This window comes from Quercus lobata, chromosome 12 (genome assembly GCF_001633185.2).
Source record: "Quercus lobata isolate SW786 chromosome 12, ValleyOak3.0 Primary Assembly, whole genome shotgun sequence".
NCBI classification, from domain to species: Eukaryota; Viridiplantae; Streptophyta; class Magnoliopsida; order Fagales; family Fagaceae; genus Quercus; species Quercus lobata.
The window spans coordinates 42,493,163-42,510,889 of record NC_044915.1 but is presented as its reverse complement, the minus strand read 5'-3'; the positions used below and the strand labels follow the sequence as shown (position 1 = coordinate 42,510,889).

Here is a 17,727-nt window from a genome sequence, read left to right as displayed (position 1 = left end):
ATTGACTTTGGAAAAGATAATATTAATCAACACAATCCATATGATTAAATCTAATTGAAGAATTTGAGGTACAACATTTGAAGAATGGTACCTAACTTTTGTTTGAAATCTTAACCACTATAATTTGATAATATATCATATTTGAGGTGAGTGTGTGTGTATATATATATATATATATGAGATATAAGTTTTTTTTATCGGAGATATAATTTGGACTATAGCATTCGCTTCATAATACTTACTCTTTATTATTAGGTTAAAATAGCAATTGATTATATATATGTATTAATAGATAAGATATAATTTGAAGAATAAAGTTTAACTACAAAATTGGTTGTAGGCTAAGGATACAACTTTACTCAATATCTTTTTTATTGAAGGTGAATTTTGATAAATCTATCATTGTATTACATCTTCTTCTTATATTCTCTATACTTGCAAAATTTCTGGAAAATTAAATATCAATAGCTATGTTATCAATAAATTGTTTAAATTGCAAGTTTTTATAGTTTAAAATTATACACAAAATATAAGCTTATAAATCATATAGTAAATAACATCCTATTGACACAAAATTTGACATGTATATTAAGAGTATAAGGAATATGCAATTCAACGGTTATATTTTCAAAATATGTAGTAATATCTATTTTATTGAGTATACAATCAATTTTATAGCTAAACTTTGTCATAATTTGAACCATAGCATTTTCTTTGTGATGCTTACTCTTTATTATTAGGTTAAGATAGCAATTGATTTCCTTCTCCCCTCTTCCTGTGTGTGTGAGTTAAATACGTAGTATTAAAAAAAAAAAATATTGGGTTAATTCCACATTGGAAAGTGAGTGTGAGTTAAAAAGGTTTAAAACCTATGTCGTATATCTAAGAATTAGACCCTTTTGGATATACACCACTATCAGTTTCTTTAAGATTTTCTCACCTCTCCCCGTGTGTGTGAGTTAAATACTTAGTATTTTCAAAAAAAAGAAAAAAAAAAAAAGAAAGAAAGATAGCAATTTATTTTGGTGTAAACAAAATTTATTGGTTGAATTAAGTTTAATTGTAACCCACTATTTTTAGTTATTTATAAATTAGGTTCGCATTAAATAGAAGCCTGGCTATGTTTAAAGACACTATTCAAAGCAGCTGTGGTCTTACACCAAGGAGTATAGGACTCATTTTACCAATAAATTTTGGCCAATTATGAATTGACAAACCTTAATGGCAATTAAAGCCACGTATTCAACAAGTTGTAAACTGGGAAGCATCAAGCATTGCTTTCCACGGATCAAAATAGCAAACCCCATCTTTTAGCCAATCATGAATGTATGATGGCTGATCTCTACAACACTCCAAACACACAGGATCTTTAGTATGGGCCTCCTCCGAAATACTCTACCATTCAACCTTTGTTTTTATTTGCTCAAAGCCTTTCTACAAATTACTTATATTTGAACCATTCATTATTCATTCAAACTCTCTCTCTCTCTCTCTCACACACACACACACACACAAATGGATACAAAGTTTCTTTCACATAGCAGGAGCCCTTTCTCAACTTTGTCTCACTGTAGGCACACATGTAAGCCAGTATGTACTCCTATTCATGCAGTGCTCACGAGGCCCTCACCAAACATAACTCAAGAAGCAAGAAAGACTAGTGTCTATAATGATAGATGGTTTGATCTAATAGCCATAAACCATCTATCCCAGAGTGTTCAAGCTGCAACAGGTTCATTTCTCTTATACATATAAACTTCTCTATTAAAAAAGAAAAAGAAAGATTCTGAAAATTGTATATATGCAGGATTGAGGAACGGCATGAGTGGGTATGAGAGCTTGGTGGAGTCAGCTAGGGTGGCATCACAGAAGTTTAATCCGATTCAACAACGTGAAGTTGTCATTAAAGCTCTTGAGAGAGCCTTTCCAAGGCCAATACTCTACTTGGTAAGTCCATTTAATCACTTGCCTTGTTTCTTTTACATAGAAGTGCGGGGTTTGTTGAAGAAAACGACATGCATATTTGTTCTCATGCATGCAACCAATTATGTTTCATAATTTTGTTCATATGGATAATGGATTTGTGGCGTTCACCTTTCCTATCCCAAGACCAATATGTAAGAAGCAAATGTTTTCACAGATTTCAGGTTTATCACTTTTGTTTATATACAACTGTACTTTTATCAACTTTGCAAGTAAGCCAATCTACACATATTCACATTTCCCAAAACCAATATGCAAGAAGCAATGTTTTCAAGCTTAAGATTCCAGGTTTATCACTTTTTTTTTTTTTTTTTTTCTAGATACAACAGTATTATTTATCAACTTTGCAAGTGAGCTAATCCACACACAAATGTTTCCATACACAAGCAGTGTTGAGACTTTTTGATTGAAAAATATTAGCAAAATGACCACTGCACGATGGAGCTTATTTACATGTTATTAATTGGTGCTTTGCTAAAAGAGCCGACCAAACAAATATCTGGGAAGCTTAAAACAAATGAACCAGAATTGCATGCCATATGTTTTTCTCTGTTTTGAGACTGAGTTTTAAAGAAGTGTTTATGCTTTATTAATTTCATTATAGTATATTAGTGTATTTTTGTTTTTGTTTTATATGAATAAATAAATACCTTGTTAAATTAACAATTTGTTGTTTATGTCATGCGTGGTGGCCGAGGACAGATAAGGACATTGCTGCCACCGTCTAAATTTGCAAGGGAATATTTTGCAGCCTTCACCACTGTGTTTTTTGCTTGGCTGGTTGGACCCTGCGAGGTAAGGTCATAATAGTACTTTTAGATATTTCTGAAATCAATTTGACATATTTATCCCCCCAAAAAAAAAAAGTAAAAAGGAAATTACTTTGACACTTATAACAAAAATAAGGATACAGTAAAAATCCTGGGATTTACATTCACTTTTCACTTACATGGTAGACTATCCTATTCATTGTACGTGTTCAGAACCACATGATAGTTTGACATGATTAAGAAAATTCAAGTGTGAATGAGTTTTGACTGATACCTAAAACTCACACAAGTTATTACATTCTTTATGAGATCCAAAACATGTATCACACCTCCAAAGAACTTTCCTATCTCTATCAAACATCTTAATCTTTATAATACCAATTCCTATGATTTGATACAAATCATTGCCCATTAGGATTGTGCCTTCGTTACAAAGCCTAAATGTGTCAACCAATTGTTTCTTTGGATGCGTGTATGGTAGGTGCATATAGAATCTATAATTCATGATTCATGCACAACACTATTTAATAACTTAAGAACCTACATGGACATGTCACTAGATTCATCTTTAAATTTGTAAAATTTAATTTGAACCATGAATTGGGTTTCAAATCTTTTCGTTTGAGTGGAGGTGGAGCATTGATGCATAATATGCTAGATGACATGGCTAGCCAAGAACTTCAACAATTAGACCCTCTGATTCCAGCAAACATTGCATTCTAACACTAAACATTTTCTTCTATCCAAACTAAGTCACACACTCATGTGGCAAGTGGCTACTCTAGTTATTTTTTAAGACTGATTGAATCTTAGATCATTTATTAAGTATAGCAAACTAACAGAAAATAACAAACTTTGACACCATCCTTCAAACTTCAAAGCCAATTCAGATTCCAGGTTTAGAGGGGTTAGAATTGGTCATAGAGCAAACATATCGAGTACATAAATGAACAGACCCACAGTAACTTATATTGGGGTGATTCACCATCATGGCAGCAGCTCCTAGTAAAATTTTGCATCTACATTGCCTTAAACTGTTAGAATTTCATCTTCTGGGATCAACTACTCAAACATATGCATGCACATGCATCATGCACATATACATGCAGAGCAATCAGAAAAATGATGCTTTTATAAGAGTGTTCATCAAATTCTAACTCGAGTCAGTTTATATTTTCCACAAATTAAGGTGAGGGAATCTGAAGCCGATGGAAGAAGAGAAATGAATATAGTCCACATAAAAAAGTGCAGGTAAGTTTAGCTTCACCCTTCTATTTGACGTTTAAACTATACATATTTCACCTAAGAACTATGTCCCACCTCACCAACCTAAGACACTTTCTTGCCGAAAACAATCTGCTCCAATGATTGTGCTACTCCTAGAGTATTCTTCTCTTTAACCATCATTAGCATCATGAATCACCATCAAATTCTTTGTCAATATCCAAATCATCACCGATGTTTTCATCATGCTTGGCATCATCCATGTTATAAGCCTTTAATATTGTTTCTAAAATATTATTGCAGGTTTTTGGAGGAGACCAATTGTGTGGGAATGTGCACTAATCTCTGTAAGATACCATCCCAAACCTTTATCAAGGACTCCTTTGGAATACCAGTTAACATGGTCCCTAGTAAGAATCCTCATCTATAGCTTTCATATGTTTAATCATGATTGCAGGTCCAAGCACCCTTCAAATATTCAAACACTAATTCATTTTCAAATGGTGGTACTAGGCCTCCTCTAGCATATTTATGGGATCCCCTTTTTTAAGTCTTACCTTAAACCTCATCAGTAATAAGCCAAATTATCAACTTCTTGTTTGTTAGAAAAGTTATATTAAATTGCATATATTCATAGATACAAAGTCTCCATTTTATTAATATCGAAAAAAGATTTTCTGTGTTTATTGAGTGGAATAGCATTGTGTGTTTAAATTATAGGATTTGAATTTTCAGTGTTTAATTTGTTACTTTTGAAGTTAAGATATTTAATTAATTTGTTACACTCTCTAAATTATAGGATTTAAAAAGTAACTTTTCCTTCTTGTTTAATTTATTGAGGTGTATGTTATATTCTTCTATAAAAGGTTTACAATGTGCACTGATAACAAACTTGAATCGGAAAAGTCCCCAGCACTAATAAAAATCTTGAATTTCCGCTTTAAGTAAAATTACTATTCACAGAATGAACCTAAGATCAACAAAAGACAAGGAATTCTGCTTTGAAGTGTAACAGTACCTGCACTAAAGAAGTGGACTTCATGTCAATGGAGGACCCCATGTATAAGCCACTGAGGGTGCAAAGCTGCAAGTAGACCCATCCAATTTCATTAAGAATTCGAACACATACATTAATAACAGACGAATATGCATGTTATTGCTCATGAGATTAATAGCTGAATTCCTAACCGTAAATTACACATCATGATTTCATAATTACGGCCATATGCCACCAAATTGTGTAATGGAAGAAATTCAATTTGTCTGTTTCCCATGAAGCCAATCATCCTCTTATAACCCATTGCTTGGACACAATTCATCACAAGCATCCAAATCACCCACTGAAAGGACTTAAGTTGAACATTTAGTAACATTCCTACGTGCCAAGGAATGGTTGGGAAGCATATGATCACTAGCTTTGACAATATATTTGATCAGTAAAATAGCAATATTTTATAAGAATCCTTCCGGTGGATAGAGTTCACATTAACTATACTGTAACTTCCAATTTGCAGATTTTGAGGATATGAGTTGCCAGATGATATTTGGTCAGGAGCCTCGGGATTTAATTGATGATCCAGCACTCAAGCAACCATGCTATAAATTATGTAATATTTCAAAGACCCCCTTATTAACCTCTTCAATTCTTCATAAATTGCCATGCTATAACAGCTACTTAGGTGTATCTTATGTAACAGATATATGCAATATCATTCTCACGTAAATATAAAGTTAACATGTGGATAGTACATGTGTACATGTAAGAAGAGTGTCGCAGGCTGTAATGAGCTTGGCATACACACCAAAGGCACTGCTTATATAGGAATATTAATAATATGTGTTGTATTGGAAATTAGATTATAGCTCATATTTATTTACATGATTCATGCAGGCAAAGCAAAACAGAAACACAGCATGAAGTGCTCCAGTTAAAGCATAGAGATGTTGGAAGGAGGCATTTTTTGGAAAATATATATCCTATTTTCGACAGCCGACAATCTTTTCATTTTACTATTTATGTAATTAACTTGTTTATAGTTTTATTTAAAATTAAAAAGAAATGCCATATCATTCTTCCACAGCTAAAAGGTTATTCCTATCTATTCAACTATTGGAGCATCTATAACCAAAATGACTTTCCTAATCAAGAGACCATGCAAAGATTGTGAGAGAGTGGATGAGAGAGGGAGAACAGTAAAAGATATCAAAGATACTATACATGACAGCATAGGTAATAGCAACATACATACCTTTTTCTCCAATGAACTGGAGTTGCAATATTGAAAATGCAATTACAAGAATATATGACTACTGTCACATGTCAAACTTAAATTTGTTATGTTACAGTAATCATAAGTATCACCTAAGTTAATTTTTTTACTCAAGTGTTTATTGCCATAGACCATGGGTCTATTGTGACTTTAGCAGGAACACAAGGTAATCTGTCTCTTCTAACTGTTGAAAAGGGTCCAGAGAACTTGAATCCAGTAAAGGCACAATCCTGAGGAGTGATTTTTTGATTATTTTGTGATCTACAAGTTCATTAATGCTCATTCAATTGCTGAATTCAAATAAATAGTAATTGATAAAATATTAAATTTCTGGATCTGAAAATTTTTTTATTGGTAAAATACTCACCCAAACAGTAAATCTCAAACACAATTTACTCTCCATCTTATTATTACAGAAGGAGGAAGTATTGTTTAAGCTAGATCTTATTGGCAGTTTCTAAGTTTGAAATTTGAAATAAGATTACTGGTGTTTGTCCAAAACCTACATGAGAGACAAAACTTGAAGTATAGATCCTAGACCAGAGTCATTAGACCAAATTGTAGTGGGAGCAGCCATCAATTGGTGCAAAAAATTTCAGGGTTCATAAGATGGGGCAAATAAAGGTTGTACCTAATTTACAAGGTTCCTGTTTCTAAGAGTTCTGTAAGAGGTGGTTAGTATTCTTTTCTCTCATTTTAGAAAAATTGATTCCTGGAGTCAAACCCCCAGATGGGACCAAAAAAATAGGTGGAAAATGAATATGAAGTTCCACACTTTCACTAGTTAAAGAGCAACTGAATATCTAATTATGGGTTTATGATAAGTGGACAGATATATAAATTGAACATACAACTCACATGAAATAATTATGAGGTTATTATGGTGTCAAATCAAGAAGTTTTCCTTCATACAGATGGGACTCATTAATCATTATTGCAGTGACACTACCTAAATGAAGCAAAAATCCAGAATAGTGCATGAGCAGCTAGACAGCTCCAAATAAAAAAAAGATGTCAAAGGATGCTACAACTTCATATTTATCTCAACTTGGGGAACTGTATAGTGATTAGTGATTACTTCAAAATTCAGAGGATGAGGTTTCTTTGCCGCCTTTGATAAGGCTTGGACTGGGATGATACTTCTGAATTTCATTATTTACTCTTAATGGCAAAGCCAATTAGCTTCTTTGTTAGGAGAAGTGTTTTGACTGAATATATTATATGGTTTAAGGTCAGCAGAGGTGGACCAAGAGTGTTTCCCACATTTTGTGTGCTGTTGTTAGGCGACCAAGCTAAGATTCCTCTGCAGTCTTTTCTGTCTGATTAGGAGAGTGACCGAGTGCTCAGACCCACTTTGACCCAATGTAAAATTAAAATCTCCTAAATAATTTTGCTTTGAAGTTTTTTCTTGGGTGTCCAAATGTGCGACAACAAGTGGAAGGACAATGTGCATTTGTGGGCTACAAAGAATAATTTTTTATTCTCAGCTAACCAGTTTGGACATTAAAGGCACTTAAACTGTTTTGTTGGGATGTCAAGCATATGATATTGTATAGTACAGTAATGTGAATAATACTAGGAACAAGATAAGCATTGGAATTGAGAAGCATCAAATTTATGTTTTTAAAATTTAAGTATTCTGTTTCTCAAATAGAACCATAAGCATTTCATATGCATTCCAGTAGAATCTATAAATATATACAATCAAAGCTTTGGAGCTTGGTTGTGGAAGAGAAGTCTCAGACCACAGAAATTTCTAATTGGAAGGGAGATGCCTCCATCTTGATAGTCTCTGAGGCCCCAAATTGTCAATCAATAACTCTAATGGATGGCTTATTTACAGGCTATATGCTGGTTTAAGATCCTATCAAGAACCAAGAAAAACCATATTGTGAATATTCAATTGAAACATTTTTGTCTGTTATAACCACAACTTGACATGTAGGGGAATTTTTTGGTCAGGCCAACTAAAGGTAAATGACAAGGCACACAAAGAAATCCAGTTATTAACACTGATTTTGAATGAATAACACATAGGGGAAGATATGGGCTTTCAGATTTTTTATTTATAAAATTCCAGAAAAATAAGCTTTTAGATTAATTATGTATTAACATTGCAAACCTAAGTATATGAAATGACTAATTTGCAGCTATACAAATGGTATTAGAGTATATATGCTATTTCATAGAATAACACATTATATATATGTAAGAGAAAAAAACGTAAGAGAATAGAAAAATACCACAGAAAGAGAATTGTAGATGAAAATTCTGCTCTTATTTTTTGGGGTTGCTTTTGGGGTTAAAACTTAAAGCTGCTCAAATTTGTTTAGGTCATCCTTCCCGATTATACATCATTCATTTTAGGCTATTGTGTGTTAAAGTTAGGCCTATAGGATCTACTCTGGGCTGGGTTTTCTTGGCCCAGACCATTTTCAGAGCTTGGGTCAGAACCCATATCAAATTGAATTTTTGATATTGAAATCAAAACAAAAGCACCCAAAAAAAAATCCTAGCCCAAATACCCCAACTTCCTAATTGTTTGTAAATAGTAGTTCGTGTCAATCTCATGGAACAGGCCTAAATATAGACCTCCTTCTTGGTCTGACATTAGGAAAAGTTTAATATAGGCCCTACTCATTCTTTTATGGGCTCGTTTTGAAAATTTTCTGTTCAAGACATTTATGAAGGCCCATTATTTCTTTTATTATTGTTGCTCAAATAAACTGGATTTAGTGGGTCTCCCCATCAAAAGAACCCAAAGCCCATCATGACCATGAAACTTGTATTCAAAGGGGACAATGTTATTAATAACCAATTTTTACAAAAATTGATTGCTTTAATGGGAACAATGTTAGTACCATAAAAAATTTCATAAATTTTTCCACAATTTAACATGTGGCGAGTTGTGAATGGTGCATAAAAGTAGTGAGTCTATGTGGGTCCACACCTTCACCGCTCACAGCTCGTTACATGACAAATTGTGACAAAAATTATAAAGATTTTTATGGTATTAGCATTTCTCCTTGAATATACTATATCATCAAGTCCTCGCCCCATTTTGATCCAAATTGTCATGGCAATCCTTTTAGTCATATTTGTGACTTCAAAAAGAATAAAATGGTACTAAAAAAGAAAGAAAAAAAAAAACACACACACACATATGTGGTTGATCTTGATTAGTACATTGAGGATTCATGGCCGATCTTTGTATTTTTTGTTTTCTTAGGTTGTAATATGGATGTCATAGTGATGTAGGCAGGTCTAAGCAATTGGCTAAATTTGCCAGACAAGCTTAAGCTTAATTGTGAATTTGAGAAGCCTCATCAACTACCTCTACCATACGTTGCTTAAGATCTTCTACTTTGCTTCTAGCTAGCCATCGTTTTCGGTTTTCACTTTGCCCTCCTCATTTCCTATCATTACCTTTTCCACTATGTTTTTGAATGAAAGTAAATTATTATTATTATTAATAATGCAGATAAAAAAGTCGAAGGAATATGTGTTTTGCTCTCAAAGGAGAAAACTATACAAAGCACATAAACAGTCTCAAGATGTAAAATGCTAATAGTTTTGGCTTTGCAGACTTAGAGCATAACGCTCCTAAATCCTAATCAATGATTCAATAGACCAGTTAGTCCCGTTAGCTGAAAACTTGGTAGTAGTCAGAAGTAGATCATATACAACAAAACATTTTGGTTAGCCTTTTGTTTCATTCCAAGTACAACAGGACCAGGTTTCTTTTCATAGTTTCATTTCATTGGGGAGCACACTGAGCATGAGTTTGGAGTTCAGCTTCAGTGCCTAACTTCACACGACAAGGCAATGGCCAATAATGGATTCACATAGTCAAAATTATCAACTGGCAAAGGACCCAATTTAGGAGACAACAATGAGGATGATAATGACAACAAATCAGAACAAGGATTGGACAAGATTCAATGAAGGTTTTTTTTACTTATGAGGTCACCAAGTTATTATCCCAAAAATAAAAGATGTACCACTTAAATGGAAGGAAAGCCCATAGCAATGGCATGTGCCTCTGCCAGTGCACCCATCCACATCTCTCACACATACTTAGATATGATTGTGCCCTTTTAGGATGACAAGGACCCCCCAGTTTTTGCCTTGTTTGAGAAGCTCTTGGTTTTAGCTTCTTCTGCTTTTAAAGATCCCTACTTATGGATTGCTGTCAAAAAAAAAAAAAAGATCCCTACTTATTACTGATTGAATAAAGTAGGCAGAAAACACCGTTTGTTAGGCTTCTCCAATCAAAGTTTATGATGTCTGCATGTGATTTTATTTTTTATTTTTTATTTTTGGTGTGGTAATAGTGTGCATGTGATTTATAACTGTAAGTAAATAGGAATGTCACAAAATTTTTTTTTTTTAATTACTTTTACGATTGAAATAACATTACTTTTACATAGGTCTATAATTGACATTACTTTTATTATACACTAATCAAAACAAGGTATGTCAAGTGTCAACAGTTATTAGAAAAGTTCTGATAAATATTGTGTTCCTAAACTTATTGAATTTATAAATTTAAAAAAAAAAAAAAAAAACCTTTTCTGTGTGAGAGAGAGAGAGAGAGAGAGAGAGAGATGGGCTGGTGCAGTGTTTTAAAGAGCCGAGATATGGACAAGAGAGCGTACCATGGAGAGGGGAAATAGAAAGAGAAATTAAGGCCCACAACTGGGAGAAAAACTGTGCTGAGGTTGCTCTTAGCTCCTCTCAACCAGCCCCACCATGTTGAACTTTTTTTTTCATTGCCATTATTATCGATGGCGTGATCAAAAATTGCCAAACCAAAGCAGAAACATATGAGCCCAGAGTGGTTCCATTCTTCACCATTGAGGAAGAAAATTCAAAGATATGGATAAACACTGATTGAGTGTACAAATTTAACCATCCAACCCCACATGCTACATTGCAGATTGAATGAATTAATTAGATTTGGAAGAAAGAGTTCATTTTTTTCCATTTTGTTATGGTCTAAACTCTAAAAGGATCAAAGTGTTAACATCAGGTAGTGTTTGGCATGAATGATTAATGGACCACAGACCACTCTCAGGCCTCAGCAGTAGGAAAAATGTGTTGATTGATGGGCCATACACAATTAAAGAGGTAGCAAGGCTTTTCCATATTGGCTCATTAAAGAGAGTGAAAAAAATGTGGCTTAAGTACCAGTGCTTGAAAGACTTAAACATTGACTCATTTGTCAGCCTAGAATCAATAACCGCAGTGTGTGTTAGGGGCATTGTAAGAGTTTGTTAAAAATAGACTTAACTCAACCTGTCTGTGAAGTGTGAACAACAGGTTGACCCAACATATGTCTTAACGTGCGTTTGGATTAACATTTTTCCATTAGCTTATCCACTTTATTTAATTTGCACCGAAAATCCATTTCAATCGTTTATTTCTAATTGTCTGGTTTATACAGCTGCATTATACAATAACATAGGAGAAACCAAAGGGGAAATGAATTCCCTTTAATTGGTGTGCCTTGTAAATACAACTGAAGGGTTTCTACCAATATGTACGTTGGCCCCCCGGGAAATAATTCCTATTCACTATTCACAGTCACACAATTAGTTCCCTCCCACTATTCCATGATGTTTAAGAAGAGAAAAATGCTACTACAATTTTTACCACTATTTATACAATTTTTACTGCAACTCACTAACATTGTTAAATGTTGGCCATGATGAATTGCAGCAAAAATTGTATAAATAGTTGTAGTATGGCATTGTTATTATGAACAAGGACTTGTTGCCTACTCTATTATTATATCGAATGGCTTTAAAATTCTAGAGAAATATTTTTTTAATAAAACCATCAATATTTTCTGTTGCACAGGTGAAATGAAGTCATCAGAAAGACGTGTCCAAGTAGTTAAGTTCGCCAATGAATGCATACTTGTTATTGATGGATTTCTGTCATGCATACAAGAATCAAAGGCTGTTTAAACTTTTTCCTGAAACTGCATTCTTCATATTACTTTTTCCTTTATTTGTAACACTGTTTTGATCTATCAAATGAAGAGAAGCTAGATTAAAATCCCCTCCCCTGTATAATAAGGAAAAAAAAAAAAGAGAATTTATCTTTCCATTTGATGTCAATTAAATTATCATTTTAATAGAGCAGTCCTCATTTAATGGGAGCACCAGGGGTCTCTGTCATGGAGTGACACTCGTTTCTTTGTCATAAATAAAGACTAATAAAGAGGTTGATTTCAACCCATGTGAGGAGAAATAATTTTGGATGAATCAAAGTTATTTCAAAGTGGGGGTGACTTGCAAATTACAACTCTCATCTTATACTTAAAAATAAGAAATAAATTTAAACATAATTGAGGTTGATCATACTGTAGTAATGGGCCATGCATGGTGATTAAGGCCACCTAAATTTGTTAGGATGTTAGAGCCCGCAGGACTTTGGTAATTTTTAGATCATATTTTTCAGCAACAGCCAAGAAATGATTACCCATAGGTTAGCATTCACTCTCAGACAAAACACTGCATTATAACTTAGCTTTGAAGAATTTAATCTTGAAAACACTGCCTTCTTTTTCACTTTCACTTAACCTTTTTTTGATTATCTAATGGCATGGGGGACATGACCAAAAGTACTTTTATTGAAATGCAAACATAATACTATATTCTTGAAAAGTGACACACACACATGCAATTCTACATAACTTCAATTGTGGTTCCAAAGATAATAATTAATATCCCACCTTTTTACATATTGCAAAAGTGACAGTTAGATTTTGCCTGGACTTCAGGGGCACATAGATATTTTCCATCATTTTTTTTTAAAACCCAAAAAAGAAAAAAAAAAGGGTCAAACTAAACCTAATAGTAAAACCTAAAAACAATAATCAACACAAAGAAAGAAAGGATCCAAAGAAAGCGCGCCAAAAACAAACAATGTTTCCCTCACTTTCATTAGAACACCAACTTCCTACGAAGTGCTGAGACTTTATTACAATCCCCGGAAAGAACAGCGAGATCTCCGATGGTCTCGCCGATCAAATCCTTGAATATCAGCCGTTCAATATCCAAAACCGCTTCAGACATCTCAATTGGGCAGTCCACCCATCCACTAATGGTATCCCCCATTACTAAGTCCTTTCTCAACACACCACAAATCACCTCAAACAAGTCCTCTGATGCATCCCTCTCTTGAATCCTCTGAAATTCTGACCAAATTTGTTGCAGTGAAGCAGAACTCGTCCATGAATTGGGCTTCCAAGGCGGCAATTGTCTATTTCGGTCAAGAATTTCATTGATCGTATCGAAAATTAGCCTTCTTTGGAGTCTTGAAACCTTAGACGTGTCCTTTCCTTTCAGATATTGTTGCTCCTCTAGTAATAGGAATATATCAGAATCTTCGGGTAAATAAATTGAAGCCCGGAGGATTTCCGATATGTAGACAAAATCACAATCATCGGATTTTGATTCCAAGGATGACATTGCCAGGCTCCAAATATCATCTTCCAATTCAACTGGTTGATCTGTTAAATATACCCAAAAACAAAAAAAAAAACAAAAACAAAATCAGACACTATAATGCTAACATTAATTGTTTAAAATATCTTACAGTACGAAGTGTGAAGGCAACAAGACAATGGATGAAGTTGACTCAACCAAGAGTGACATAAACTGATCTAATGTTTAAGGGTGTACATGAGTCAGTCAAGTCAATTCAGAAACGAATGCTAAGATTGCATGAATACGTTCTCTTGTTTTCAAGACTTCATAAAACGACATAAAAGCTTTTCGTGACACTGCCTAACGAAATGGTTATATATAGTTAACATAAGTACGGACCTTGATAAAAGGGTCTGACCACCCAAAAGCAACATAAAATGGCTCTAATAAATTTACTCCGATCTATTGGGGTTCTCCCAAGGGACACACACACCATACCAGTCAGTCAATTTCAGCCAGGTATATTCTTTCTTTGCAACCAGCTACAGTGTACAATGTACGGTGGGGTTTGGTTACATTTTCTCACATCAGGTAAATTTTCAGAGAAAGAGAGGTCTCCATCCCTTTCCAATTTAATCTGAAGTTGAATAATACATGTTAATAGTTACACTTCATCTATTCTGTTTGCCTAGGATACGCCGTCGTAATAAGAATTAATAATCCCACCACAAACCCCATCCGCTCCCACGTGACTCTGCTCTCTAGTACTAGTACTGTTCAGTGTGTTCCCCTTATGGCACATTTCGAATTTCCCACCTACTGTACCGTTAGAATGAACTGGACAAAACTACCCAATTAATTCCACCTACGTCAGTACTAAACATAATAATTTCAAATTAAACAAAAAAAAAAAAAAAACACTACAATGTTATCAATGCAAGCATATGTGAATTTAATTACAGAACTTAGGTTACAATAATTAAAAAGTTATCAAGGTAAAGCATATGTTCAATAAGACAGAAAACACTACAATTTTCACAATTCTTTTAATAACTATTGAGATAATATGCTGTGCAACATAAACCCATGCAACAATCATATTGGTATATTTTTTTTTATAACAATATTATGGACACTATGTTTTTGTAACTTTTGATTATGCAAAGGTTGTGGTGGAGAACTTGCTCACCTCATCTAACGCACAGCAAACATTTGTAATAGACTTACTCTAATATATTAACCCTTTTAACAAACAAAAATATAATTGGATGTAAACCCGGTTTTCTTTTAAGAACCCATGGATAAATTGTAAAATTGTTGCGTACTTCTGGTTCATTGCAGTTTCACCCAAAGTGAAAATAAGTCAATGATAATAATTCAATGCATAGAACAAGTAGAGAGTCTCAAGAACTATAAGTTACCAAAGGCAAACGTCACCCACAGAATAGTCATATGCAGAATTTAGTGTCTTTGTCATTTTATTTTGGTACCTTTGAAATCAATGCTCCGTTTCATTACTGGAGAAGGCGATGACGACTCGTCCTTGTAAAACGAAGAGTCAAGCACCGATACTGGACTCGGTTGCAACTCGGTCGCAGTTATCTCAGCTATACTGTGAAGCAGCTTATCACACCTCTCCAATAAACTCCTCCCCTCCTTGTATTCCTCCACCTTCAACCTCTACAACAAAAGTTATAAAAAAAAAAAAAAAAACCCATTAAAATTAATAACTAGCACTAATATATAATATAATTTCATGGATTAATTAATGTAATCCATTATTATTAATAATAATTATGGTGTACCTCTATATCGGTTTGTGAAGAAGTGCTAATACTGCTCTCTGAAACGGTGGTGGATGAGTATGACTCATCCTCAGCTGGATTACTAAAAACCTTATCATCCTTTTGATAAATCTCAGCCGTTGGTTTCTTCATTCGCGGTGATCGGCTTGTGATTGGTTGATCTGATGATCCAATTCTCCTTGCACTTACCTTAGGAGATTGGACCGGAGAGACTCTTCTGTTTTCCACTGAGTCAATTCTCCTTCGACTCGGGCTCCCCACGTTGCTCTCACTCCGAGTTGGCGAGTTTGCATTTCGTCCTCTCGCTTGGTACCTTCCATTCCGATCAATCTCCGGCCGGTCGCGCCTCGGACTCACCGCCGGCGACACCTCGTTTGTATTCCGGCGAGGACCAGGCCTCGATCTGAAGCTCGAAGGCGGCGATTCGTTTCCACCACGACTAAAACGGTTTGCCGGAGACCTTGCTGGCTTCATTACGACGATCGGAGACTCGCCGTTCCGATCGTAAACGAAGTTCTGGTGGCTCATTTGGTTTTTAGCTTTCTTCGAATGCAAAAGGCCTTTGAGTTGCAGAGCTTCGAGAATATGCTTCAAAGTCTCCAAATCTTTGGAAGGTTCTTCAATCCCTCGCATCCTCAACCTCCTCTCAATCTCTCCGTAGATCAAAACGCCCCGTTTCGCTTGCTCTGGAAAGAAGTCCGCTGAATCAACGAAACTCTTCCTCTGTGCCATTCCTCTATACGACACCGTTCTAGCCGCCTCAGTCTTCACATTATGATTATGATTCCGTACAGGTCTATCACCGAAACGGTGCGTTTCCTTAGCTACTGCATAGCCTACATTCTCTCTGATCACATTGTTCGAAGCGTTATTACTCTGTGAATTCAGATTCTGATTCGTTGGCCTCACCTGGAAATTGAAGTTGTTGCCGTACTGGAACAGATCTCTGGAAACTCTAGACTCCGACGCGGATCTCCGGAGCTCCGCTTGCTTAACCGGTTCCGGATCCGAATCCTGTAACGATTCGAGTCCCATGAGCCTAGCAATCACACTCGGAGACTTACTATTACTCTGCTTATCGCTCTCCACTGCTTCGCGTCGATTCGACGACAAAAACGCACCGTTTGTACGGATCTCTCGAGGCTTCAAGCTTCCTTTCGCGTCAACCACAGCTCTGCTATCCAAAGACAGCCTCGGAGCTTCTCTGGAGAACTTCCACGATGACTTCGTGCCTTCCTTTAGTTCGAAAACCGGGAAAGGAAGCGGCGACTTCGTCGGAGGTGGAGGTGTCTCTGAAGGAGTTGCTGATTCCGGCACCGGAGATCGGAGCTCTGGTAGCTGACTCTGCTGCTTCGGTCTTTCCGGTGATGGTGCCGATCTCGCTTGTTGTTGCTTCTCCAATTCTTTCGATACCGATGGAGAAGCCGAAACCATGCTCTTCTCCGACTCTGGTGTTGATTCCACCGCCTGAGAAATCTGCATACAAATCAATTTTCCTTCCATTTTCTCAGTAACCAAACAGAGAATATAAAAACAAGGGAAAGAGAAAGAGAAAGAGAAAACTCACCGTAGCGGGAGGGAGGCGTTTGGCTGAGCAGAAACGTTTTCCGGTGAGAATCTGATGGCGGTCGAAGATCTGAAGGAAGCCAGACATGCAACCCATTTGCTTCTCAATGTGTTTTTCCAGCTTATTCTGCTCTTGCATTATCCCCGTCGTCATGTTTTGATTTCCCGGAAAATTCGTACCTCACTTTTTTTTTTTTTTTTCTTTTACTTTCTAAAATTTTCTCTCTGTCCAAACAGCTTCGAAACTCTCAAAGAGCCTCCTCTCGTCTCTACATTTGTGAGAGTGAGAGAGAGCGAAAGAGAAAGAGAGCATTGGGTTTTAACAGTGACTCCCGCTTTTCTGGTCATTTTAAAGGTGGGGTTGGAGGATGAGGATAAAGTCGGTATTAATGAAAAAGTTGATGCCTCCTTTTGTAGTTTTTGTGAAAATGCCAAAATAAGAGTTGGGTTGGGCAGTTTGGGGATTTGGCAATTGGATCCTCATTGCAAAAAAATGGCTAAATCCATATAGAAATATTGTTCTAAATTCTAATTCATCGTCAAGAATTATAAAAGATATGGAAAATGTTGCGAACTGACCATTTGAAAAAATAATAATGTGATAATATAATTAGTATTATTTCAATAATTAATAAATAAATATTTAAATTAAATTTATATGATTGGGTTA

The 17,727-nt window shown here is 35.3% G+C and overlaps 2 protein-coding genes and 1 long non-coding RNA gene across 3 annotated transcripts; 1 reads left to right on the top strand and 2 right to left on the bottom strand.

The window, feature by feature from the left end:
- The first annotated feature begins 1,502 nt into the window (after window positions 1-1,502).
- On the top strand, window positions 1,503-6,053 carry LOC115970943 (beta-carotene isomerase D27, chloroplastic). The gene is made up of 7 exons (XM_031090581.1): window positions 1,503-1,732; window positions 1,808-1,947; window positions 2,686-2,778; window positions 3,943-4,004; window positions 4,281-4,387; window positions 5,492-5,584; window positions 5,869-6,053. The coding sequence occupies exons 1-7, from the start codon at window positions 1,516-1,518 to the stop codon at window positions 5,907-5,909; spliced, it is 753 nt and encodes a 250-aa protein (XP_030946441.1). The 5' UTR covers window positions 1,503-1,515; the 3' UTR covers window positions 5,910-6,053.
- On the bottom strand, window positions 2,689-8,577 carry LOC115970944. The gene is made up of 3 exons (XR_004087179.1): window positions 8,491-8,577; window positions 4,996-5,061; window positions 2,689-2,771 (listed from the first exon to the last, which is right to left on the bottom strand). It is a non-coding gene; the product is annotated as an uncharacterized LOC115970944 (long non-coding RNA).
- Window positions 8,578-12,940: 4,363 nt separating this feature from the next.
- On the bottom strand, window positions 12,941-17,391 carry LOC115971454 (protein LONGIFOLIA 1). Its single transcript, XM_031091380.1, has 4 exons — window positions 17,059-17,391; window positions 15,492-16,967; window positions 15,177-15,366; window positions 12,941-13,769 (listed from the first exon to the last, which is right to left on the bottom strand). Exons 1-4 carry the CDS (start codon window positions 17,209-17,211, stop codon window positions 13,201-13,203), a joined length of 2,388 nt encoding a protein of 795 aa, XP_030947240.1. The 5' UTR covers window positions 17,212-17,391; the 3' UTR covers window positions 12,941-13,200.
- Between the last annotated feature and the right edge of the window lie 336 nt (window positions 17,392-17,727).

Coding starts and splice junctions, on each gene's coding strand:
- LOC115970943 (XM_031090581.1), top strand. CDS start 1,516: ATGGATACAAAGTTTCTTTCACATAGCAGGAGCCCTTTCTCAACTTTG. Junction 4,005..4,280: donor GTCCACATAAAAAAGTGCAG/GTAAGTTTAGCT, acceptor ATATTATTGCAG/GTTTTTGGAGGAGACCAATT. Junction 5,585..5,868: donor GCAACCATGCTATAAATTAT/GTAATATTTCAA, acceptor TGATTCATGCAG/GCAAAGCAAAACAGAAACAC.
- LOC115971454 (XM_031091380.1), bottom strand. CDS start 17,211: ATGACGACGGGGATAATGCAAGAGCAGAATAAGCTGGAAAAACACATT. Junction 16,968..17,058: donor AACGCCTCCCTCCCGCTACG/GTGAGTTTTCTC, acceptor ATTTGTATGCAG/ATTTCTCAGGCGGTGGAATC. Junction 13,770..15,176: donor ACGGAGCATTGATTTCAAAG/GTACCAAAATAA, acceptor TATATTTAACAG/ATCAACCAGTTGAATTGGAA.